Source organism: Xiphophorus hellerii, chromosome 23 (assembly GCF_003331165.1).
Source record: "Xiphophorus hellerii strain 12219 chromosome 23, Xiphophorus_hellerii-4.1, whole genome shotgun sequence".
In the NCBI taxonomy this organism is placed as follows: Eukaryota; Metazoa; Chordata; class Actinopteri; order Cyprinodontiformes; family Poeciliidae; genus Xiphophorus; species Xiphophorus hellerii.
This window is the reverse complement of record NC_045694.1, coordinates 25,577,572-25,604,701: the sequence shown is the minus strand read 5'-3', so window position 1 is coordinate 25,604,701 and position 27,130 is coordinate 25,577,572. Positions and strand designations below refer to the sequence as shown.

Sequence of the window (27,130 nt, the reverse complement as noted above, 5' to 3'; positions counted from 1 at the left end):
ACCCCTTGTTCAGGTTTAATAAGAGTTTATTAATTGCATATTTCAAAAAAAGGGGTAAACACATCTGTCATATTTCCACACACAAAATATTCACACCTTTTGAAACATCCAGTGTCCCTGATGTGAGCAAAGCCGTTAGTGTAAACCCAGAAACAGGACCCTGACCTTAAAGCTAACTCTTCCTTTCAGAGGTCACAGACGGGACTCAAACACACCAACAAAGACTCAGATCGGTCTCCTGGTCAAAGAAAGCAGAAACATTAAAAAGCTTTCTCTAAGCTGGCTGTGCAGGCTTAAAAGAAACCACACACACGCACCCTGTGAACAAAAATAACCTTAAGGAAATGGGTGTTCAAGGCCAGCGTATGAAACTATAGACTCACTGTTACACTTGTGAGAAAAGGTGCTGAAGTCTGAATGGATTCCTTAGATATTCTGGATAAATATTTACACCCTTAGCTATCCTGAAGTCAGACTTTCCATGGCTGTGGAGTCCAGACTCAGGAAAAAAACACGAAAGCTCATCGACTAAAGGCTAAATCTGCACATGTACACATGAGCTTTAGGGAAGACGAGCCTCTGACGACAACAAAAACGGTAGAAGTAATAAAAGTCCTGAGATTTTTCTCCTCAGCCTCCATCTGATCAGTTGTCAAAGGCAAAACAACAAGGTGGCATTAAGTGCTTCTGTGCAACGTTTCTCTTTATAGTATTTAGCATCTTTATACAGGAAGTGGTGGCGCTCATCTAGTCCTTGAAGAGCCAAGGTTCGAGCTGGCAAGATCCAATCGGCTTTTTATTCCAGGAGGAAAGCTGAACCCGGGTTGCTTTTGCTTCCTGGAAGCAGGGGCCCGCCGCTATCTGGGGGACACGGGGGGGCTGGAGAAGAAGCCGGAGGCGCGGGGCGACTGCAGCTTGAAGGGGTGGGGGGGCGAGGTGGGGCTGGGGGACAGCTTGCGGGGGCTGCCGACGTCTCCGTTGTGCAGCTTCCAGAGCAGCTCCTCGTTCTCCATGGACAGCCGCTTGTTCACCTTGGACTCCTTCTGCAGCGACTCCTGCAGCAGGGCCTGCTCCGTGGACAGCTGCCTGCGGGGCGGCAGCACAAACGGGGTCACAAGACGGAGGGGCGTCCAGTGTGACATTTCATTCACTCTGGATTACTCAGGCCTCAAAAGTTATCAAAAAACAGAACATTTTACTGCTCTAATTGGAGAAGTCAGTTGATTCAATTTCAGATTGACTAGACTCAAATCTTCCACCTTTATCTGATCAGTGAAAGAAAGCAACATCAGGCAGTTCAAAATAATTAGTAGCCCTGGCTAATTTAAACCAATGTAGTTGGTTTTTTTTAACAATAAACTACTTTGTTTAATATTGAAAATGTAAATATTTCTCTGAAGCATTTAGCATCTTATCACTGATATTTTTTCTGATTAAGAATTGGAAGGCCTCCTTCCCATCACCCTAATGTTTGTCTCCCTCTACTGGATTTTAACTTTTAAGATCAAACCTCTACATAAGCCAGAGATCAGACTCTCTGATCGGTGTAGCTCTAGCTAGAAATGATCTCCATGGTTCTGGTACCTCGACAGAGCAGCGTGTCTTTCCATTCGGGCTTTCAGGTCTTCATTTTCTTGCTGGACCTTTATGAGCATTTCATCCAACTGTACCTTTTTATCCGTCTGTTTGGAACAAATGGAGTGAATTTATGGTTTAGGTAGTTATTTACGTTGCCGTTATTGTTGGGCAACCTTTTCCCACGCTGCCCAGTCCTCACCAGTTTGCCGACGTCCAGGAGCTTTTTCTCCTGCTTGTGGAGCTGTTTGTTTTTGATCTCCAGCACTACTTTGAGACTCTCCAGCTCCTGCTCCAAATACAGAGTGTGAGAGTCCTTCTGCGGGGACAAAACGCAGCGGCATGATGAGGGGCTACCAGGAGTCTAAAAGCCTGTGCAATTACAGCACATTTCCTAACTGTAGCATCAGAAAAACAAACCCTCCAACAGAGGGCAGCACTGAGCTCTGACTAGTAGGGTTTTGCTATCTGCTCACAGGAACAATATACTGTATATTTAATCGTCAAATATGGAGAAGGAGCAATTCCTGCTCTGCTTACTATTATTTCAATAAGGCTTCATGTTAAAAAAAAAACCCAAAAAAATCTCACTTCCAAAAACACATTGATCTTCTATCTGTCCATTAGTAGTTTATCTTTTGGACAGTCACTGGTTTTATTGTTATTAGAGGCTCGGGGGCAAACAGCACTGGAGTCATGAGGAGTTTCAACACTTAATCCTTTCTATACCACAGACAAAAAGTACCTGAGTGTTTTCTACCAGCTCCCTCCTCCTGCTCTTCTCTGCAGCTAGCTTCTCTAACAGGACATTATTCTCTACTGTCAGCTCCTCAATCTGTGCCTGTGGACGAACAAAACCAGTGGGAAAACTGGGGTACACTGGTGCATCGATGGCTAAAGTGCATCAAACAAATAAACAAACAGGGGGGGGGAAAAAAAACTACTTACAGACAAAGCAGATTCTGAATCTTTTAGTTCTTGCTCCAAAGACTGCAGCTCCTGAGTGTGGACTGTCCTGAGTTCTGAGAAGTTCAGAAAAATGACTGGAAATGAGTTTTCATGGTAGATCACCATTCTACACCGTATTACAGAGAGGAATCTATGGAACTATTATTTTCATTTCATAGAGTTTCACAAGATATGTTTTGAGGATCCTAGAAATGCAAGTTATCGATTAATGAGTTGAGTTAAAGTTGATCGATCTTAATCAACTAATGATTAACTGACAAGCAGCCATTTTGACAAGACCATCTTTTCATAAAGGGCTATATTGTTCATAATAAGCCGAATTTTTAAAAAGTCATTAAATTTGAACACTATGTTGTGTCCTAATATTTCAAAACAGAAAACCATAAAGTGTATTTTTGCTTCCCACATTGGACTTTGCTTGGACCGTTTCTCTGTCCCGTTCTGGTGCGACACCAACATCTTTAAATCCGTACCAGTTGGCTCTGCTTAAAAGATGACCAGCATCGCCCTCTGCTGGCTGGCGGCCAAACTACAACACTAAAAGAAGATCTAAGAGGACTCTATTAGTTTATCGATTGGAATTTTAATTGAATAACCCATTAATAAACAATTCAGAACGATTAAATAAATCATTTAATTGTTTGCATCCCTAGTGGATCCGCTGCTTTTCTCTCACCTTCCAAAGATAATTCATACTGTTGCCTGACAGACTGCAGCTGCTCTGCATGGCTGCTCTCTAGTTGCACCTTCATGGCTTCCTGATTGGCTTTCAACTCTTCCATCTTAAAAAAAAAAAAGAAAAAGGCACAGTTAAATATGTTCAAAATGTAGAACAAATTGTTGCTTTTAAGCTAAGTGGAAAACCAAAAGGCAAAACCTTAGACCAACCTGCTGCAGCATGAGAGTCTTGTACTTGTTTGCTTCCTCCTGGTAGTTGAGGTGAACATGGTCCCATTCAGCCTTGTGGACAGCCTGCAGCTTCTGCTCCAGGTCAGCCAGCTCCTGCTGGTGCTCTTCCTGCAGCCTCCGTGTCGCATCCTGCAGAGCGGCGCGCAACGCTTCCTTTTCCCTCTCCAGGCACTCGGACGAGTGGACAGAACAAGCTGTTAGCAAAAACAAACGACAGAATGTAGCGTTCATTTAAAAATAAAAGAAAAAGACTGAAGGGGACAGATTGTTTTAGTAACTCGTCGAGCACGTAGCCTAATATTCCCACCGAGGAATTTTGGTTTACTGAACTGTGGGACATCAGATGGTCTCCAAAAAGGAATGGAAAAACTGACTTTTCAGAGGGAGGTGGCACTTGTTCTCAGCCAACTACAGCTTAGTTATTTATAGGCAGAGAGAAATATAAAAACAAGCAATTAAATCACTCGGTGTAGCTCAACAGTGGTGACTCGACCGCAACCGAGACCTTGTTTGTGTTAGCTGTGTTATACCATAATTTAACACACTCACCATTTCCCTCCTAGAAAGAGTGTTGTTCATGACGTGGAGATTTGCTTCTGACATCAGTAGTTTAAGCAGCTATGGATAAACAGCTGTCATTTTAAACCATCAGAGTCGAGTTAAATATGGACTGTTAAAATACAGCCATGGAGAAGCTGACATGTGTTCAGTGAAGGACATGAAATTAAGCTGAAAATAGATCTGGTCAGTTTGAGATATAATCTGCATGCAGCTGTGTATGAAACCTTAAAAAGAGCTTGGTGACATTTAATTAAAAACAAGCTGAGCACATAAAGACTGATTTATATTGTAGTCCTTGAGCTTGAGGAATACTGAAATCATGGTAAACCCAGTGCAGATCCAACTTGCATACAAAATACACTCCATTTGTTTTTGTATTGTAAGCATTTCCATGAATTATTATGGTATGAAAAAACGCAGGCGGGGAATCTATTGTTGTTGGAGCCACGCTAGGTAAAAGGACTCGGCTATTTGCTGGTTTTTCAACAGAGCAGAGCTGGCCTTCCAATTCAAACACCGTCACCTCCGAAGCTACAAAAATAATACATTTATTACATGTAGCATTACCACCAAAGGAGACAGAATGGCAGCTAAACATCTGACAGATAGAGCAAGAGAGAGGAAGGGACCCAAACAGACACAGAGGCAGGAGAAGAGACAGGAGAAGCTACAGCAGCGCTAATGCTACGCTATCGCTAGGCTAACTGAGGCAACGAGCCCTCACCATGGTGAGACAACTGTGTGAAACACTAAGCTGTATAGCAAGAGAAAATATGTGCTTTAACATGCTTATGTATATCGCTAAATTCCTCAATTTAGTGAAATTAGATCAAATCAAGAGAATTTCTCAGCAGCTCCCTTGTTTGGGCCTCTTGACCCTCTTAAAATATGACAGATTATGACCCATGAAAAGACAAAAATAACTACATTCAATGTTTTGCTGCTAGATATTTTAATCAAATTGAAACATCCTCATGATGGGCTGGCAATAACCCACTTTACCCCGAACCATCTCATACCCTACAAGGTACAAAACAACCAAATGTGCTAAGCATTGTGATATCACATGACAAGTAGTGTCATTGGTCTGCTGGGATCTTATAAACAAAGTGGCAGACATTAATTTCCTGAATGGAGGAAAGTGTTTCCCGACTTGAGAGTGGGTTGACTTGATTCAGGGACAGCCTGACAGTAGGATATGCTCTCCAGTGTCCCAGTGTTATAAATGATGTGAAACTCAGTGACAGATGAAAATGAAAAGACAAATGTGGTTAAAAATGGAGGAAGGACGCTGTGCTGCAGAGAGTTAAAGCCATCTAGATATCAAAGGAGGTATTTATATATTCTACATTCAAAGCTGGAAGCAAAAGATGACCCACAGTGACTTCAGACCTTTTGTGTTTTTTAATAAAACCCCTCCCCCAAAAATAAGCAAAATAAAAAAAAAAAACCCTACAAAGCCAGAAAACGTTTTACTAAAAACCCCAAACAGGCCTGTTTAAGGTCAGCGTGGGTCTCCCAGCCAGTCTGAACAGAAGATTGTGTTAAGAGTACAAATATAACAACATTCAGCGTATAAGAGCAGTCATGTGGGAGTCCCGAGGCGGCCTCAGAGGGGGAGGAGCTAAAAGGCCTCCAAAGCCTAAGGGGGGACAGATAAATACTGGTGTGTGGACAAGAGTGGAAGCACACATGCATGTGCAAGGCTAGTCGCCGTGACAACACTTAACCGGACTTGTTATAGTTCCTGAGCACTCTGCAGACCAGCAGTGGGAGAGAGCCTCCACTACTATAGTCAGTGGTGGTAAATGTCTGACCAAACAAGTCTAGTTAAACTGGAACCTGATTTACAGCAAAATAGTAAAAAAGTACCAGACAGCTCTTCAGTGGGAAATAAATTAGATGTAATTATATGTAATTAAGTTACAATAAGGAATTAATCGCACAATAAATACAAAGGAGCGTGATCATTTCCATTCTGATGATTAATATATTTTGAAGAGCATCTATGTTAACAGAGGCATTTTATTTATGATTTCAGTTTTCGTTTTGTCGTTTTTGGTTGTTGTGTTTTGCTTCGGATATTTAAAACGTCTTCCAGTTCCACTGTTCTTTGCACAACTGAAGTTATTGGTCGAACTATGCCAAAACTATATTGGTCATGATTGATATATTACTTGAAAATTGTCTGAGTACCAATATTATCGTTTATCGCAGGAATTTCTGGGGCAATTTATCGTGCAGCAAACGTTTTGGTGAGTTCAAGTTCAACAGGCAAATGCGAGTGATAACTGCTGCTGCTGTGGTGCCACTTACCCAGCTCTCCTTTAAGGCTGACCAGTTCCTGAGACAGCTTTCTGCACTGCGTGGTGGCATCATCGTGCTGCAAAGGAAAAACAATTCCCTCTGTCAGTGTTACTGCACTGATTAGGGGGAGGAGGAACAAACTCTTGCATTAATATTACAAATACAGACATCCACACAGGAATCTCATAAGTCCAGGTTTGTTAGATGGTTCAAGTTATGGAAAAGAACAACTAAATAAAGACATAAACAAGACAGAAGAGACGTTCTTTGGTGACCGATATGGAGAGGAGAAGTAAAACCCTCCTCGACATTCAACTCATGTTTCCAGTTTCATAGACTCCTCATGTCAGCCAAACTTCCTTAGCCTTTCTGAGTCAGGGTTGCAGCTGCAGGTTGAGCTGCGGCGCTTTTGCTACGGTTTGAATTGACGCAGAAACAACCCACAAACTATTCAATTCCCTGCTCTCTTACTACGTTGATTTACATCCGCAACCCAGCGCTCTGCACATCATGTTATGCAGCCCACGTAATTTAAAGACGACCGCGAGCTGCGCAGGACAAAACGCCACCAAAAAGAGTTCAATTTACATCAGCAATGTGATCCCTCTGATCTGCATCCGTTTCCCACTGCGGAGAACAAGAATGTGGAAGCCAGTTACCCTCTCTGCAGCGCAGCGAGCACTAAGACAAGCTTTGCTGCCAGCGCAGCCCATGATCCAGCCTCAGCCTGAGGCTTTGGGTGCTGGAGTCCCCCTCTGGTCGCTATGGAGACCCGGTAATCCAGGACGAACAGCGGTCCGGGTGGACGTACCACCTCCACACGCATGCCCTCCCAGACTGAGCTCACCACATCTGAGGCAGGACTGAAAAAGCCGCTTTAGAGGTAGAAGAGAGAAGTGACTGCTTTACCGTATTTCATCAAAAAAAAAAAAAAGAAGAGGGCCGGGCTACAGAGTGCTTTAGGACAACCCCCACAGCAGAGAGGCCACTTCAATACGAAGAGGAGAACCGAGACGGAGCAGAGAGCTGGCCGATGGGATTGGATCCGTCCAGCGCAGTGACACCACCCTGGTCATAAACAGCCAGTGCAGCTTGGCTTGCCTTCCCCCAGCCACAGGCTTCTCCATTAGAAGCTGATTTCATCCAGTGACCTATCAATTTACCGTCCTCTCCATGAGCAACGCTGCTTACAGTCAACGTGCAATCAATGAGAAAAAGAAGAACAGATCACTATGCTCGCTAAGGCAATCAATAAAAGGTTAAAAAAAGTCAGACGTTAGTTTTCGGTCTTTGGTTTTTTTTTTTGTTTAGCTTCTATTAAAACAAGTTTTATGGCCCATTTCCATCAGTTTGGTTGTTCATGATCCTGCCATTTTAATAGGATGTAGGAGAAAGAAGATATTTTCCTCCAGCAGAAGTGTTCCCAGAGGTATACGTCATGTTACTCTCTACCAAGAGTATCATGTTTATATGAAGATGATACTCTTGGTAGAGAGTAACATGACAATATGGACAGAGAAAAGAGGTCATGTCTCCAGTTTTCTGGAATTATTGGGAAGTTGCAACAGACAAATGAGGTTGGAATATAAATTACTTTGTAAATCAGCCACAAATTTGTGTATGTCTACTTTTTTTATAAGAAAAATAAACAAATGCACCGATTTCCCCTCAAACCATTTTCATATACTTTTAGTTCGTGCAGCAGATGCAGAAAAACGGAAGAAGTTTTTATAGCTAAAATAAATCCTAATTTTATTTCTAGTGCATGATGCAAAGGGAAACAAAAAAGATCCTCTCTGATTCAAGTATTCTATAAGCATAATCTGAAAAGTGTGGCATGCATTTGTCTGAGTGATTACTTTGCAGAACCACCGTTAGCTCCAGGCATTTTGGGGATATGCTTATTCTAGCTTTACATGTCTAGAAACTGAACAAAAATAAATGTTACCGTTTGTTAAGTAGTGTCAAATAATGAACCTCTGAGGAAACTGAATAGTAAAATTTACATGTAAATAAGTTTTCATTTAACTTTTTTTTTTTTTTTACCAGGTAAGTTGATTGACAACAAATTCCCATTTTCAACAAAGACTCGTTCAGGATCATAATATGACAAAATATTATGGTCACAGAACAGAGCAAAAAAACAAAAATACAACCTTACTCATTCATACTGACTAAACTAGGTATGTACATACGACAAGTCAACAGCTTTTAAAAGCAGGTACTTTGATCATGTGGTCGTTATTGAGCTGATAATGGTCGATGTTGAAGTTAACATACAGAGCTGAAATGGGCCTCTTTACTAAACTCGTGATTGATGAAAGTAATTTCTTGCGGCGGATTTATTTCAGGGGTGTTAAATTGAGCGGGGCAAAATACAAATGTACTCCGCACATTTCAGATTTGCACAAGTAAAAGGAATTTAAGAACACATTACACACATGCATCTCTCTTTTACACTTCAACTGTGCACCGTTGTTCTGCTTTATGAAACAAAATCTCAATAAATTTTGAGTAAATATATTTTGACAAAATTACAAAAAGTTAAACTTTTTGAAGCCATAGTTTACCAATTAAGCTGCCGGGCTTTGCAAAGCCTCAGCTGAAGCAGTAAGGTGAAAGCAGGCAGCCTGGGGGAAACAGAAGCCACACTTCACCCCTGTCCAAACAGGTGATAAGAAGCAGCAGCAGCACCACACAGTCCCTGCTTAGTGCTTGGCAGCAGTTCATAACCATATCAAGTCAACAGCTGGGACATTCTCACGCCGCGATGGCAGACGCCTGCCTCCTATTACTGGCATGATGAGTGGTCACCAGATTCCATTCTTCACTATGAGATTATTGAGGTCATTAAAAAACACACACATAATGCTCCTTAATATATGTTATAACTGTCACGAATGACAGATGTTGGTGTTTAACAGGTGTGAAGTAGAAAATAAAGCGGTTTATTATGCAATAGTAAGTGGAGTCAGTGGGAGGAGGCTGGAGCAGCTGCTTTATCTGCCAGAGGAACAAGTGTGTGTTTTAAGATTTGGTAATGCATTTGTTTTCACAACCGTACCGCCCAAAACACAAGGACATGAGTCAAACATCAGTGACTAAAGATCACGCTCTGTGCCTTAGACGCAGCTGCCACATTGCAGAGGCCGCCACGGACATTAAACGGACCCTACTCAAAATTTGTTCCACCGCGACAACAGGCGGCGAAGAGAACGTCACAGAGAGCCGTGCTCCCTCCGTTCCTCCAAAACCCTCTCTGAAAATTAAAATGAATTCATAGGTTTTAACAAAAACTGCTCCAAACACTGAGTTTTATCCGATTAGGGCACAAATCACATAAACTCTGCATCAACTTACAATTGCAAGAAATGTCTCTGGGGTAAAAGTCAGCTGTGGACCAGAGGAAACGAAGCACAAAGGCGACTTTGTGTAACAAACACGTTTTCTATAAGGATTTTTTTAAAACGGGGAACTAGACTGAACCAGAGGAACACTAAAAATCAACAGCCATTGTTGCCCCTGGCAACATCCTACCGATGAATAATGTGGGATAACACTATTCAAGAACACATACCATACAACACTAGTGTCTTGATAAAGGAGCCTCCACCCACAGCGGCTACACTGCTGTGCTATAAAGATCAGTCATTCTGAGACGAGAATCAACCCTATAAGCATAAGAGGTGTCTGAAATATGAGCTTCTGTTATTGCTTTGTATAGTTTCCAAAGAAAGAGAAACACTTGGCATCTTGGTGGAGTACATGAATAATTTACATATAAATTCATTAAAAATACAGCAGCTCAGAAGTCTCTTAGACAGTATCATCATTCAGACTCGTATCACAACAGAGTGCAGGGATCGTAATAAAGTTGCACTGATTTATCAGCTGGTGAGGAAACACTCTGAGCTGGTTGATGCTGAGAACAAAGGGTATCCACTGACAAGGTCACAGAGTGAAGAAGTCTAAAAGTTAGCCACTTCAGTCCCAGAGAGGGCTGTTTAAAAGGAAACGTTAGTTTTCACAACATGTCGAGAAATGTCTGCGTTCTGGTCATTTCCATCCTCCCCTTTGCAGTTCTGAACTTTGCAGTGTTGAGTGTTTTTTGTATCCAACTTCTACATGTATTAAAAGCAGCTGACTTGGAGGAAAAGTAAAAATTCACGTGAAGCTAAGCGAACTAATTGCCAATGTGAGATTCTAAAGAGGTTTTAAAATGTCAGCGTTGGAATCGTTTTGTCTGTCTTAAACGAGTAAATCCTTGTTTTATATACCGCTTTTTAAAAACACGACAGGACGTCATCTTTGCTCCCATTACAGGCAGAAAAGCTAAAGTTAAAGTATTTTCAACATTTTATAGTTCATAGATAATAACTGGATTGGTCTACCGTCAAAACAAAATCAGCAGGGAAGAAATTTACATAAATCAGAAGCTCAAAAACAAACAAATCAAAGGCAGTGTAGCAAAATAAAGAAGCAAGTCAGATAGTGAGTAAATGTGGAAAATTCAAATATTTAAATCTGACCTATTGTGTGGTTTTGGTGAGTCATTTGATGTAAAGGGAATCTTTTCTCTCAAAAGCCTGGCAGAGATGAACAAACTATGGATCAAACTAAATTTGTCTTTGATTGGTCCAGAGTTGACTGACAAAAAGCAGACATTTCTAAGACTGGACAATATCCAGCCATGTCTGCTTTTCATTTGGTGCACTACACAACCACAAAAATCTTACCAATTACTTTTGGTCTAGTTTCTAGTGCAGATGTCTTAGTGCACTTAAAATAAGACACAACTAACTTACAAGTAACTTTTCAGCAACATATAGGAATTTGTTCTAAGCAAATAATTCCTTAATATTGATGAAAAGGTACTAGATCCACTTGAAGATTTTTTCCATTTATAAGTGATATAATCTGGCAAATTAAACTGGAACTTTTCCCTTCAACATTAAGGAATTATTGACTTAAAACAAATTCCTACATCTTGCTGAAAAGTTACTTGTGAGTTAGTTTTGTCTTGGTAAGATTTTGTATTTTTGCAGTGTAGCCTTATGTCAACAAAATAGAAATAGAAATGTGACTTTTTATTGTAGCAGTAGTCAATAACATACAAAGAAAAAATATATATATTTATATTAATTTGGAATCTCTAAATAAATTACAGCTGTACAGTTTTATGTATTTTAGCTGATGTGAAACTGAAATACCTTCCCTAAACAACTGACGCTACATTATGCTTTAGTAATTTAACTTGGTAGAAAAGTATATGTTGTTGAGACCAAACAGTACAGCATTGCTTGCTTTTGTGTCAATTAAAAAAAATCACCAATACATTTCTGTTATATTATCAACTTACAGAGCTGCATACCAATATAATGTAATAAAAGTAATTACATTACTAAATATTAAGTCTCATAACTGGCATCAAGGGTGTAAGATGTGACCTAGTCTTTGATAAAAGACTCATCTAATGTAGAAAAGCTTCATTTTCCCTCTAGAGTTAAAATCGATAAACTTTCTCACCCGAGCCAAAGTTTGCTGCAGAACGATGGCAAGTGCCTGGAACCTACAGTTGCTGTCTGTCAGGCGCCCTTTGAGCTGATGGATTGTCCGTTCTCTCTTCTCGTCCTGTGCCGCAGTTCGAGACGTAGAGCCCTTTGCACGTTGGGAAGGCTGCTGTTGATGCTGCCTGGAGACGGTCTTGGCTTTGTTCTTGTCCACTGTGAAAGCATATGAGTTGTTGGGACAATTAATCTTCAGCAAACCCCGCCTGTATAGTATAGCCCCACACACCCGGTCACCCAACCAATGAGTTTCTGTCAGGTATAATGGATTACTGTCATCCAGAAGGGCACTGCCCGATCATTCAGCCTGATGGGTAGCAGTACTGCCCCTCAAATACAACTAGTTTTCCATATTTTAGTTTAATCCAGGCACCTGTTGCCGAGGGCAACTCTTTTTAGAGAGGTTGTGCTACAGCAAGCTTGATTTACTTTTGAGTTATAAATACATTCGTGACATCTGACGTCCATTTAACTGAAGAAGAGTACATTGTTACCAGCACTAGAGCGTCATGGAAGTTAGAAGAAAACACTTCCAGCATACATAAAGCACACGTCTCGAGTCCAGTGAGGGGACAGGATGGCAAACCTGTATGAGTCGAGTTGAAGTGAAATGGACTGAGCAGGAGGATATCTGGAACCACCATAATGCTGCATTTAGGGCACGTATCTGTTAAAACATTTTTATTTCAGAACTAAAAGCTTGAAGCCACTGATTTATTATCGACGACGATAAACTGATCATGCATGTAGCTTTCTGCTCCTTGCACGATTATAATCAATCTTGCCATTAATGTTTTATCTCAAATACAGAATCTCTCACTTATCACTGCCTTCCAGTTTAGTTGGTTTGACATTTTTAACCATATTTTAACAAGCATAACATTGGTAAGTTTCTATTTATAAATGTGATGGATAGTAAATTTCATTTGTGTGGCTGAAAACAGTTTTTAAATGATGTTGGCTTTATTTATTATGTACAGATGTGGGTAGTATAACCAAAACTTATACTCAAGTGAGAGCAGCACAACTTCAGCATATTTTTATACAAAAGTAGCTGCTCAAGAAATTACTCAAGAGTAAAAAGTATTTGGTAAAAACTCAACTCAAGTACTGAGTAACTGATCAAAATATCATTTATTTAATATTTAAAAATTACACAATCAGATGGACTGACACCAATATTTTCACAAAACTTTATGTATTTTACAGTCCAAAATAAAAATAATAACAATACTTTCAGGTCAAGGAAACATTTTTTCCAATAGAAAATGTACAAAACTTCTAACAAAAACTGCAGGCGTGTGTCTGTGTCTGGTGAATTTTTGGTTCAAACAAACTTGTTCTTCATTCAGTGACGCTTCTCACAGTGGGTAGAGCAGCCAGACATTTAACTCAAGTGAGAGTAGAAATACTTCATAATAAGGTTACTCAAGTAAAAAGTACAGCCTAGTAATAATACTCCCTATAAGTAACTTTTTTCCGAAAAATGTTACTCAAGTAAATGTAACTGAGGTAATGTAACTAGTTACTACCCAACTCTGATTATGTAACATTTATTTGTTTTACACAGGTCTGATTTGTGTGGCTACTGTTAATTTACAGGGAAAAAAAACAACGGTCATAAAAATTTTGAATTCATGATAAAGATAAACTTCATAAGGCTGTTTACACAACACCAGTGTTGTGAGTTGGACTCTTTTAGGGACTGAGCACATTTTTCCACTGTTGGTTTAATGAGTGTGTAAAAGTAGGATGTTTTGGTAAACAGACTCCTCCCCCCAATCTTTCTGTGTTTTCTGCAAAATAAGAAAGCGAGCTGCTGATTTAAGAGTTTCTGAATTTTAACAGACTCTACTACAACTCACTCAGTGGATCTTTCTATTCTGACACATGAATATAAAACATCTGGTAATTAATGGTTTTGCTCCAATAAAAACACACAGCGTGTCTCTAAACGTTAAGCTTCTAAGTTCCATCCATCCATCCATTTTCTAACACCCTTGTCCCCTAGTGGGGTCAGCAGGGGTGCTGGTGCCCATCTCCAGATAACGTCCCGTACTAAGTTCCCATTATATATTAATTCTTTATATCCTTAGATCAAGTTTTTGCATAATTTAATTAGACAACTACAGTATATCTAAAACAGAAAAAAAAACACTGAATTAAATCTCTAATTTCTGCAGGCCTTGACGTTACACTGCCCTCTGCTGGATTTTCAGAGTAAATCAGCTTGCAGTAAATGGATACATCAGCACATTTAAGTTTCAGCAAGATAATCAAAAATCCTCTATGGTATCCTGTGCTTACACTGTATAAATATGAAATGATACATAGATCTCTATTAGTCTGCAATCTTAAAAGTAACAAAATTATTTCAGACTTAACTAAGAAATTTAGACCCAAAAGAGATTTTCACGTTTCTCATAAATATATTCATAAAGTGAAGTGACATGCCGATATAAAAATAAACTGCTTGAGCTTCTATCCAAGACCACAGGTGGATGTTATAAAACACTGCAGAATTTAAATAATTTATGGCGTCACCAGTTAAATTATTCAGAAGTGATCTTGAGAAGTAGTCCAGCTTCAATCTAAGACATACGCAAGATTGCCTACTTTTATTTTTAGCTTCTATAAGGTCTCTATTGTTCATTGCTTTCTTCAAACAAGTGTAACAATAGAAAGATGGGCAGGAAATATTTCTGTGTTCACAACAAGTCTGAGAGGAAGCATCACTGGCTTTGTTCATTTTTTTGTTTTCTAGAAAACACAAATCTGAGCAAACACAGAGTCTCTCTTTAACGACAGGAGTTTGTCTTTCTACAAGTCCAGACAGTAGTGACGAAACACGCTGCCCCTTCATTTCAGGCATGTTGCATGTCTCCAACTTGAAAACGTGGCGTCAAGTCAGCACACTGACACTGCACTGTTCAGAGACATCACATCGCAGCACAAAGCATGATGGGCGAGGAGACCCCTCACAATTGGACACTTGTTATGGTGCTTGGTGGCAGCAGTTACTGATATCTATTCTCTGCACAGAATGGGATTTATTTAAACAGAGGGCCACTGTATGAAATAAGTGCAACTTTAGCACCGCGTTACTCTCCAAGTTGGCTCAAAAATGTATGTTTTACGACTTAAAGAAGAGGCATAGATATCAGCATCTTTCTCTGAAAGGGTTTTCTATTGCAGATAATTGACTGTTTTATTATAACCAAATGAACACTTAACTACTCTGTTCTTACTCATTTTAAACAACATACCAGCTGTTATTGCACATATGCTTTTTTTTTTTTTTTTGCACTGATATAATGTACTGTAAATATTCTGTACATCTTTTGGAAAAAGTTATCCGACTCAGTTGGATCACGAGTCAGATATTTTTATTTCTAATTGCACAGTATTTTCTGTTACAGTCTTGTACAGTATATGTTTATTATTATTGCTTTTCTCGTTGTTTTTCATATATTGTTTTTAACACTTAAAGAACATTTTTTCTTTGTGTGTTAACCTACTCCTGATGCTGCCCTTACATCTGACTGCCCCCTTTATGGGTCAATAAAGGCCATTTCTATTCTATTTCTAACTGTCAATGTGATTTTTTTTGTATTATTAGGTCGAGGTTGCAGTCTGCCCTCAGGACTGTTTTGATTATTATGAAAGCAGCAACATATTGATTTACTACTGCGCCATGTTCCCAGAACACTGCTTACCGATCACAACAAAGTGACCAGGATCAAAATAACCTTCATGCACCGAGTAAAACAAGAGTACTCTGTTATAGTGAGGAAATAAAGAGACAGTTTGCTTGATAGCTGCATAAGATGGAGCCTTAAAAAATTGTGCAAACCAACCAAGAATGCCAATATGCCTTCAGTAGAGTCAACCGTGTTTGTTTACAGCTGGCAAAACTGCCGTCACGTCTAAATATACTTCTGTGGAGTTGCGGGTTTTGCTGAGCGAGGTAAGTAAATGAAACCTGAACCACTTGCTTTGCTAACCATCAAGAAGTATTACTAAAAATAGCCTGAAGGAACAGTTAACTATATTTGAAAGGAGAGAGAAAAATAGTAATGCTACAGGAATAAAAAAAAAACAAAACACATACTGTATATATATAAATGACAGACCTGCTTTGAAAACCACAGGGCTTTTCCTGCATCCTGACAGCAGCTGAATGTTTCGGAGTAAGCCTTTGGCGGTAAGACGCACGTGGATGATTGACAGGGAGAGCTTTGGAGACCATAACATGGCTCAAAAACAAATAATTCAATGTTTGTAGCCAATAATAATAATAATATAAAAATCTAAATTGTTGTCCTAATGTAGATGCCTCATCCTTGCAGCTTTGGAAGCTCTAAGTATCTTTAGATGAGTCTGATCAGGACAGGAAGAGAGTAACTAAATAAAAACATACAGCAGTTGCAATAGTTACTCCACAGGGACGGACTTGAAAAAAGTGAGGGCACCCAAGTTCAGCATGGCACGCCTTCCCAGTTAGAAGACTAATTCCCAGCTGAGAGCATAAAGGATGTCCAGCCGCTGTGGCCCAGGCTCATAGATGTGATGTAGGGAAACAAGAAAATAAAATATATATATATCCCTTAATTCTGTAAGCTTCAGTTTTTGCCAAAACACGAGTCTTTAAGAGTTGCATTTCCGAGCAGGATGATGGTGGTGCTGAAGCAGAGCCCGGATACGAACAGAGAGAGAGAGAGGAGAGAGGGCAGCCGATGTGGGCGGAGCGCTCAGAAGAGCTGCAGCCAGTAACAACTGTATGTAATTCTCTGGCTACAGAACATTTCCCTCATTTATTTCAATTTGCTCTCATACCAGGAGGAATGGGAACCGACAGGCTGCTCAGGTTTTGTCAGGTGACTAAAACTAAATGTGAGAAATAGACAAGACGATCTTAAAAAAAGCAATAAGGATGCCTCATATTCATCACTAGCCAAAAATATTCACATGAAGCAAAACATAGAAAAACTGATCCAGATTTTCTAGAAATCTTCAATTTGAAAACATTGTAATTTTCCAGAATGAATAGCATGATTTTGAGCTCAAAGTACTTAGGGAGTCAGGTTTTATTACCAATATGTTTCAGAGATCATAAAAACAGCAAAAATGTTGACATGACTTAATATAGGGCAGTGCAGCACAGTAATGATATTCAACAGTTTTACAGTTACAAATTTTTTATTTTTTTGTTTTTAAATATTTGTAAAAATATTTTAAAATACAGATTTTTAAAATAATCTGTATTTTAGAAATACAGATTTTTAAAATCATGATATACTAACAGCTTTACTCTGTACATATTTATTAAAACAGCAATCTCAATGCTTTGATTAGCATCTAAACCAGAATCCAATCGGGATTTTAAAGTGAACTTTGGGTTCCTAAACTAAGAGTTTTAAAATCATTTATATTACCCAACTTGATTTCTAAAAAAGCCAACATTTATCACTGGATTTTCATTTAATAAATCAAAAATCAACATGGTCAGAGTTTGACTTAAAAAATCTCAGTTTGTAATATGGCAAATGACAAATAAAAAGATGTAATTTCAATAAAAATTGGTACAAAAAGGACAAAAAAGAAAAACATATTAGCTTGTAGATAAAGTAATGTATCAGGAAATGCAAATAACTGACCATGCTCCTATTATCTTCATCTCCCAAACTAACCAGTCCTAAAAGACTGCAAAGGTAAACTCCAAACGTTTTTAGACTCTTCAAGATGGCGTAAGAACCCAAACGATTATCGATTCTTGTGTCAAGACATTTTAAAGGAGTGTTGAAATAAATCAATTAAGCGAGGTTGCCATGGTTAAAAGTAACGAAAGAAACCTTACCAGTTCCACAATACGTTTGTTCAACAAGTCGTCCATAATTTGTCTTTTTCAGTGGAGTGCCTGCAGAGCTTGATGATCCCTTGCCTGTGGAAGCTGCAGTCAAGGTTGCTACAAGAAGAAGATCCACATGGGAGAAAAAGTTGAAGTTAATCCAACCCATCATGAAGCAGAATGCTGGTCTCCAACACTGAGAACTGAAACTTGTGTGCAGCTATAAAGCTGAACTAACTACCAAGAGGAAAAACGTCAACAGGCCAACAGAGATGGAAGTGATACAATCAAATCATGATTAAAATGTTTTCATCATGTGCCATTACCATATAATCTCAGAGCATTGTTTGATACGGATAGAATAAAAAATTAAATTGAAGATGTTAAAAAAAGACAAAAAAAGAAAAGAAAGGATTTATGCTAGCCTATTTGTATAAATTGAGACTTTATTTCAAAAGGAATGGTTGAGGATTTTTAAAGTTTGTGTTCTGTTAAAAAGTTTCAATCATTTGATGTCTTACCTGTGGTAGAAAGCTGTCCTAGTATCTTTATTTAGTAAAACTCCAGATTAGTTGGTCCCAGGGGCAGAATCTAACAGCCAGTCTAAGATAAACTACGACAATGGACAACTTCCAGTCTTGAAAGCATATTTTCCATAAAACCATACTCAACTTTACTTTGAATGGTTATTTACACAGAAGATGATGATGATTATCTACATAAAAATTGACTAAATTGGAAGCAGAAGAGTTCATGACTGAGGTGGAAGATAGAGTATCTGAAGTTTGACAGGAAAGCTGTAGGTCAAAGAAGGGTGGGATGTCTGTTTGGCTGGGGACAGGAGAGGAGGATGATGAGCCTGTTCCTGAGCCAAATCAGTCATTATACTGAGGTCGTCTCCGTGTGGCTGGCACAGAGCAATCCAATCTGTGGCCTCAAAAAAAACCCTGCAGGGTTTCTTCAGCTTCCTGTGATCACTTTCTCAGTCTTTTTCGCTACAGGTAGTCTCTGACCAAGGGGTTAATATTTTTAAGTAGAAAAAAACAAGGTCGTGATCTGATTTCCCCAGAGGAGGAATTGGTTTTGGAGTTATATGAATCCTTTACATTTGTGTAAAACAAATCCAATGTCTTGTTTTCTCAGATGGAGCAGCAGAAACTGGTGAAACGTTGGCAATGTAGAAGAGAGTGAAGCATGATTAAAATCACCAGATACTGACACAAATGCATTGGAGTGTTGTGTCTGTATCTTAGCAACAACAGAACTGATGACATAACCTGCATTACTGTCAACAGCTGAGGGTGGGATGTAGACAGCTGCCAAATTAACACTAGTAATATTCATGGTAAATAATATGGACTAAAACTTACTGCTAAGAGTTCAATGTCTGGACTGCAGAGACGACACTTCACAGTAACATGTCCTGGATGACACAAGCACTGCTAATCCACCTCCTGTCCTTTTTCTGCCATTTAAATCTCTGTCTGCTCGTATTTTTAGGTAGTCTGGCATAGAGACGTTGGAGTCAGGGATACGATTCTGCTTAAACTCTTGCTGAGTCCTTGTCAGGGCTTGAAGTTCATCCAGCTTGTTGGCTAACAATCTCCTGTTGCCTATTAAGATTGATGGACGAGATGGTTTGAAGTTCCTCCTTCTCTCTCTCCTCTTTACTCCTGCTCTGCATCCACGGCATCTCCTTTTAACCTCCACTGGGATTTCTGGCTTCAGTTGTGGCATTATTTCAGCTTTCGCTTCTGTTATAAGCCACCTTGTTGCTAAGGTTACGCATCATAACAAATGAGCAAAGTGTAAGAACTGTTAGTAAAACAAAAAATCAAATCCAGCTGCACAGCATCCAAAACCAAAAGGAACGGTTGTTTAAAAAAAGCCTTTATTCTGTCAGAATTGCATGAATGAAAGTTTCAAAAATTAAAAAGTAAAATCTGACTGGAAGTCAGAGAGCTGCTCCAACATACTGCCACTCTGAGTGACGCAGTTCTAGAAAAATGGTGTTCGTTTAAACAGAGACATACGTTTTGCTTTCAACATCACTTTACCTTTCTATCATACAGTTACTCTGACTGGATATGATTGCAAAGTGTGTTCGTAGCAAAGGTTTCAAACAGCAATGTCACTTGTGACACACTGCCTCTTAGGTCTGCTGTTTAAATTATCATTCAGTGCAAATGTGTCAGCATTGAAAAGCTTCATAAAATAGTGTTTACACAAAACACTATGACTTTTCTTTAGTCTGATCTGGTCTTAGCCACTCTTGGATAATCCATGAATGCCAGCCTGTGGAAATGAATAACCTAAATTTATGCTAAACGGCAACACAAAGAGATTTATCTACTTCAGGAAAGATAGTAACTGCTTAAAACATTTTGACAGAACCTCACTTTAAAAAACCTCAACTATTGCTTTAACAAAATCTGTAAAATATGATCTCAGATCCATAAGGGGGAGTTTCCTACCTGATCCATTGTTCCTTGAAGGAGCTGAAATAAGCTTTGCTTTCAGCAAAGAAGATTTAAGTGGTGTTGATTTCTGGGCAGCTCCTCCGGAAACTAAGGAATAATTATAGACATGAATGGGTTAAATACAAAGTGGGCATGTAAACTCAGAAAAATTGTATATTTCAACTGCAGAACTTAAAACAAGGTAATAATCATACTAAACTTTAAATCACGTTAGGATCAATAAAGTATTTTTGAACTGAAAATAAAATTCTATTCTACTAAATCAACAAAAAACAAAATTATGAACATAATGTTGATCATAGTGACTATCGTTTGCCTGGGAAAGAATAAACAAAACATAAAAGTTTTACATACAGTGCAAAATTATAGTTTCTGCTAAACCTGAAAGCAACAAGTCTACCCAACAGTAAATAGCAACAGCCACTTGTGAGTTGCCGTCACGTCTCCAAAGCTTTCTACCGTTTCCATGAAACGCAGTCAACAAAGGGACGATACAGAGGCGATAGGATCCGATGAGCACAAACGTCAGCAGCGCGAGGTCACAGCAGGATTCTGCATGGCTACGTCCGACTACAGAGGAGTTATGGAAGACGTGAGCTGGGGATTCAGTCCAGGTGCAGCTTCGAAGTCCGGTGTAGCCATCCATAGGTTTTCAGCTCAGAATTTGGAGACTTCGCTTTCTGTCCACCTCAGAGGACATCGGTCTGAATGTGTCTGCTTTTACTCCTTCAGGCTACGTTGTGTGTTAAGTAGAGTGGAACAGCGGGCGTTGCCATGACAACACAAGGTGGGGTTCCCCAGTTTGGAGTACGGGTTCTCTCAGCCAATCACAGCGGGCTGCAGTCTATTGAATATTCTGGGTGAGAGGACCAATACATAACAGACGTCCTCATGCTTTATACTACTGGCCTTGAGACAAGTTTATTTAAAACATATTTTAGAAAAAGAAACAAGAAAAAGAAATATATAAAAAATATTCATATTAAGGTCAAGGCCTGAAATTGACCTTATGTTCCATCTGTAAAATCAGTGGGCAAAAGAAAAATTGTGGTCTTCACACTAAAAACAGATTTTACACATTTGTGTAATAGCCTGCAGTAGCTGTTCTTATTTCTGCACATCAATAAGCCTCACCTGGTGTATTCTTAGAATCCTGACTCAGACCTGGGATCTTCCTTGGGGGTCTAACAGGAACTAAGGGAGGGCCCATGAGTGAGGAGCGACCAGGCATTTGAGGAGGCTTGGGTGCATTTTGATGGAGCTTAATGCCTGTGGATGTCTCCTCTGTTCCCACGACTTTGTGACTGCCTGGTACCCAATTGAGAAAATGAAAAACACACAAAATGACAAAGATTTTCAACAAAAAACCCCAAAAAACAAACTCTCCAGCTAAAATTCATACATAAACAACCACCAAATGCCACACTGTTTTCTAAAGTGGTGCAGCCGCTTGAGCCCATATCAGAACGTGCTCAACGTCACCATCTGATGGCGAGACCATGCTACAGCAGCCTGCTTCATTCAACCTTACTGTAGTTGGCTGCCAAACTAGCAGGTCTATCAATAAATTACAGTATCAATAAACTCAATTAATTTTAGTAACCAATTTCAAAAAGTGAAACTCAATATATATATAATGTATATATATATATATATATATATATATATATATACACAGTAGGTATACTGTATATATACACAGTCATTACAGAATGACACAACTGAAGTGATGTTTTGGTTATTTTTGAGAACCTTTTTTTTTATTATTATTATTTTAGAAAATTAAAGGGTTTCAGCCTGTCTTATGTTGTCCAAGTGCCTAAGCACTAAACCACTTCTACTTCTGTGTATCTCTGCTCGTTTGCAGTTCTGGGACATAACATAACATAAAAAAAAAAAGAGTCCTCTGCACTGAACCCCGTTGAAAACCTCATGGTTAATCCACCAAATATAGATTTCTGAACTCTTCCCGAGTTAAAACATCAGTATTTTTGTTTCTAAATTAATATTAATTTGTTTTCTTTGCATTATTTGAGGTCTGAAAGTGCTGCATCTTTTTCCTTACTTTTACCATTTCTCCTTTTTTGCAAATGCACACTAACTTTTTGCTTGGAATTTCTGAGACATGATATCAGTAGTTCATAGAATAAAAGACCAATGTTCATTTTGCTCAAACATACAGTATATACCTATAAAGAGTAAAATCAGATAAACTGATAATTGATCATTTGAAGTGGTCTCTTAATTTGTTTCCATAGCTGTATGTAATATTTTAGTACCTTTTTTTTATTTATAAGAAATTACTGAAATCAATACATTTTAAATAATATACTTAGTTAGCATGAATCACTTGGAGAATAAAAGGTATAAAAAATGAATCTTTAACTTGAACCCATCTCACTCATTACCCTAGCATGACCACAAGCTCAGTACTGTCCAGTGTTTTTCTGGGACTAATAAATAAATTTAACTGAAAGATAAGCCTACCTTCGCTACTTGTGCTTGTTTGGGCCTTCCCAACAGTTCTTGTGATCCTGCTCTCAGTCGTTCCCAGGGCTCCCCATTTGGACCTGGCTGACAGAGGGGTCAGTCTGGGACTGGCAGCGGGAGGCTTGGGAAGTAGTGCTCCTCTACCTTGGCTGGGAGAACCAAGATCTTGAGATCTACTTTTATTTTCATTCAGCTGAGCTCCTGCTGACTTGCTGGCTTCTGCCTGGGAGAAAGAAGAAAAAAACAAACAAAACAACAAAACAAAATGTAAAACCCATAAAAAATATATTTTTTAAACTGTTCAAACAGCGTGTGTTCAAGTCCGGGTATCCACTCACCACCAAACTGATCTTCTTTAAACCTCTTGAGTTGTTAGCAGGACTGTTTGCTTCCTCAACATGTTTAAGCTGAGAAGGGCACTTCGGATTGCCTGCTTTGGTTGAGTTCTTGCCACCATCATCTCGAGAAGCTGGAAAACCAGACGCGACCCCTTGAGTTGCTTTCTTGTCTTTGGGCAAACCCTCAGCGTAGCGGCGAGCCCACATCCTGTTTTGACCTGCAGCTGAACCTGAGCTGACCACAGTTTTGTATGAAACACCCTTCTTTGGAGTGGGTTTGGGATCCACTTGGCTCTGTCTAGATGACAACATTTCTGCAGCTGAAGTACTGCTCAGGTCGCCACCATGTTGTGCCGATTCCTTGGATACTTGGCTGGTGGTTGCTGGCATCCCTTCAAAGCTGCTTTCACTGCCCTGGACCACTGGAACATATTCTTGGACAGCTGGATGGAGATCAGGTGAAGATACTGCATCACACCTATGTGAAGATTTGCCAGTTAGTCCTGAAGTAGTAGCTCTTTTAACTTGTCCAATAGGATCAAATGTTTTAGAGGTAGAAGAGGCGCCTGTATTTCTGCCCATAACTTTGGCAGTGGTAAACCTAAAAGTGTTTTTTTTATTAACCTCATCGTTTTTTTTAACCTGCAGGGTCTTTTGTAGTTTATCAGTGCCTGGTACAGCTGCTTGCTGTGCCATTCTAGTTAAATCTTTAAATTTCATAGTATCAATGTTGGATTTGGGAACCTTCTGTAATTCTGTTTTCTTGACTTTGCAGATTGATGGTGTGATTCCTGCAACCGGACGCTCTTTAGAGGCAACAAAAATTTGCTTCCTTTTCTCAAGCTGCAAACTTGGGCTGTTAACATTTTCATTGAAAGGAGATATGTAGGAGAAGTTAAGCATCTTGCTCGCAATGCATTGCACCGGAGTGGACGTCTGAATGTCGCCATCGCTGTTCCGCACTCCTAACGCAGCGGACCCAAAGGTTTTGCCAAGTTCTGAAGTAGACTCTTCTGTAACCTGAGGCAGAAGCTCTGCGTCAGCACCGGAAGACTTGGCCTGGTTTGTCTGGTCGGTCGGTGTTTCACAAATAAAAGTCGAGAAAAGACCACCATCACTTGGCAGTGGTACATGGGAGCTGAATGCTGACGTATCAATTTCCTCAGTGAGATTCTCCAAACTGTTTGCCTGGATGAAAGTCACACCAAGACTAGGATGTCCCATGCTTTCCTTGGTCTCTTGTTCTGCGGATGCTTTGCAAACATCTGGCATGATAGACTCTAAAGGCAAAGACATGGTGCCTGCAGTAGCAGAAACGCTTGAATCCTCCATCGAGGAGAATATTACAAGGGATTGATCCTCCAGACATGAAATGCAACTTCTCACCACCATTTCTCCAGAGCTTAGTAAAATGTGCCCATTTCCACTGCATCTGCAGGAAGGGTCACTTGAACTCAACTGGCCTTCTCCTCCAGCCGCGTTTGAGGTGATCTCCTCATTCTTATCATCTTGTTCTCCATGTTTACTAAAACTCTCATCCGTCTCAGGTCCAGTTTGTCCATAATGAGCATGGCTCAAACTTTTGTCCTGGGAATTCGGACTTCTATTTACAGGTGTGTTAATAAATGTTTCATTCATATTTGAAGTTACAATGGTGAGAAGGTCCTGCTGTGCTGAGGTGGAAGTGTGGCTGTTGCCAACAGAGGAATGTTCATTTAGGCAGTGGTCTGTGTTGATGTAAGGGGAGCCTCTGGCTTCTCTTTCACTCAGGCTGGAAATACCGTCGGAGTCGGGTGATGCAGAAAGTTGCCCGTCTCTCGGTGAGGTATCTGCTGAGCTCTCAAAGGGGTCACTTGGTAAATTAAATGTCTCCATTGTAGAGTCAGGACTGGATTCAAGTTCAGTCTTTCGGCTAACACCCCTGTAATCCATCACATTTGTTGAGCAGGTCTGAACATCTGTAAAAAAAAAAAAAAAAAAAAAGGAATGTCACTTTCTTTCTAAACACTTAAAAATATACTTTTTATGAATTTTACAAAAATACTCAAAGTAAGAGGTCATGGCATATACCCAGATTTGTGTTGATATGCCAAACCTCAATTGAATTGGAACCAACTATGATTGATGTCAGTTTATATAGTTTTATGGCAAATACTTAAACTTCCTGTTAAAACAATTTTGATCAAATGCAAGCAAACTAAAGTAAGCCAACAGATGCAAATTATTAATAAGTCTGACCCTAAATAAACTATTAGGCCAGCAGCCGTTCAGTCTGAGAAGTTGACATCTTAATAGCTTTGCTGTGGCACTATTGTGTTTGCTTAAGCAGGTTGGACAGCAAAGCTTGCCAGAACCAACAAAGGCACCACTGTAGAAACAAAACAAAGAAAGAGTAAAGAGATCAGATCACAAATCACATGAAAACATTAAAACTAGAGAGACTGAGGGCATTCTTTACCATTAAAAAAAAATAAAAACTTTAAACCTATCCAAATACAAATATTTAAAATCTTGCACATTGTACATTGATTTGCTCAATGTACAAATCAGGCACTTCCCTTTAAATTTCTTCCTATTTATTAAAACTTAAACGTCCATTTTTTCAAAGGCAGTCCACTAATGCTTGGCTCTGCCTTTAATGACTTGGATTATTTATTGCTTTATTGCTTATTAAGGTCTAACATTGTGAAAGAAGAGTTGTATAAACCCACATACACTGAAGAAAATACAGAATCGGCCAAGTTAAGGTCACACAATTGTAAGCTAAACAGTTATTATTGTAATTGCATTACAGTTAACGTAACCATCAAGCGTATTTAAACAATGAATGAAAGTTCTTTAAACAACATGGCAGCTGAATTCTTCGTCATACGAAGGCTTCCAAGGCTGTGAAAGTTCATACACAGATGGGGTAAATTATCAGCAAGCACAGTGTGAATGCCTTTCTTTGAAAATATAATAGCAACTAAATGTTACATCAAAGCAGCTCTTTGTAGTTGCAGTATTGTCTGTTATTGTGCAATGACACTGAACAGCTTTTAACTACTTTCATAAAATATTTATTGCCAACTAAATCTTCCAATAAAATATCTGGTAACAGGAGTCAGAGAACAAAAAACAGTATATAGTTAAAAAACATGAGTTAAAGCAAAAATTTAAAAATGCTACAGTAAGTAAAAAAAAAAAGATTTTAACCTATACAACTCCTTATTCCTTATAGAGTAATTATCAGTTAGACTTACCATCCATGAAACACACTTTGTTGTGCATTACAAACTTTACAATCAAGTCTGAATTCATAGAGCCTTGAAGAATTGCTGTACACACTGAACTTTGGCAGGGACTACCCATCCAAAGTAATATAATCACCAAGTGAAATGCTGATAAGAAGCAGTGATTGTCCTGGTTAAGAATGTAAATGAGCATTGAGTGTTACATAAGGAACAGCAACTTCAGACTGTGTGTCCTGACTGTGTTTATGGGAAAACAGAGCCAGAGGGATCAAAGCTGTACAGCACTAAAACAAAAATACTGCTAAAAATGAATCTCATTTTCAGTGAGTGTTTAAGAGTAGTACGAACCAACCTTCAGAATCCATTAGTCCTCTCTCCGTCCAGTGACATGGACAAAAGTACATTCACGCTTTATTTTGTTTCAGGAGAGTCCTCCATCCCCGTTTTCCTTCCAAACGTCAAACTCAGCCAACCGGTTAGACATCGGTGCAAGTCGGCCTCCATCCCATCAGCCCTCTTGCCTTGTGTTCAAACTCAGCCGTGCATCAATACCAACAAAAGCTGCGTGAACGAGCCCTCTGTGAAGTTGTTAGTTCAGGATTTTGTTCTCCTCCTCAGCAATATCATTTTCTCCATGCGGGCCTTCTGAAGGCTCTCCCAGCAGCTCCTGCGTAAGACATCAAGAGGAAGTTTGTTTCTCCATGCTCTGCCTGCACACACGTGTCAAGGTCCAGCTAGGAACTGCGCCTCAGGTTGGGTTGCACGCTTACAAAAGCAGCGAGGCGACATGTCACCTTATCCTACTGAAAGGGGAGTGGCCGTGGACAGCCAGACGGAGTTGGCATTCAGCGTT

The 27,130-nt window shown here is 39.5% G+C and overlaps 1 protein-coding gene across 7 annotated transcripts; it reads right to left on the bottom strand.

The window, feature by feature from the left end:
* Positions 1-8: 8 nt before the first annotated feature.
* Positions 9-27,043, bottom strand: mtus1a (microtubule associated tumor suppressor 1a). Of its 7 annotated transcripts, none has more exons than XM_032555391.1 (15): positions 26,630-27,035; positions 23,045-25,002; positions 22,704-22,929; positions 21,351-21,527; positions 20,211-20,303; positions 17,746-17,853; positions 11,848-12,044; positions 6,331-6,397; positions 3,433-3,647; positions 3,221-3,326; positions 2,524-2,597; positions 2,321-2,416; positions 1,778-1,894; positions 1,585-1,682; positions 9-1,086 (listed from the first exon to the last, which is right to left on the bottom strand). In XM_032555391.1, the coding sequence occupies exons 1-15, from the start codon at positions 26,679-26,681 to the stop codon at positions 858-860; spliced, it is 3,813 nt and encodes a 1,270-aa protein (XP_032411282.1). In that variant the 5' UTR covers positions 26,682-27,035; the 3' UTR covers positions 9-857. The 7 variants fall into 7 exon arrangements, with proteins under 7 accessions (XP_032411282.1, XP_032411283.1, XP_032411284.1 ...); XM_032555392.1 differs by having other exon boundaries at positions 21,351-21,524; XM_032555393.1 differs by lacking the exon at positions 2,321-2,416 and having other exon boundaries at positions 26,630-27,038.
* Between the last annotated feature and the right edge of the window lie 87 nt (positions 27,044-27,130).

What these genes read in the sequence shown, in the direction of transcription:
- mtus1a (XM_032555391.1), bottom strand. Translation starts at nt 26,681, where the DNA reads ATGTACTTTTGTCCATGTCACTGGACGGAGAGAGGACTAATGGATTCT. An exon ending in TGCAGCAAACTTTGGCTCGG is followed by an intron (nt 6,398 to 11,847) that starts GTGAGAAAGTTT and finishes TTTCCTTTGCAG; the next exon opens with CACGATGATGCCACCACGCA. An exon ending in AGACTCTCATGCTGCAGCAG is followed by an intron (nt 3,327 to 3,432) that starts GTTGGTCTAAGG and finishes TTTTTTTTTAAG; the next exon opens with ATGGAAGAGTTGAAAGCCAA.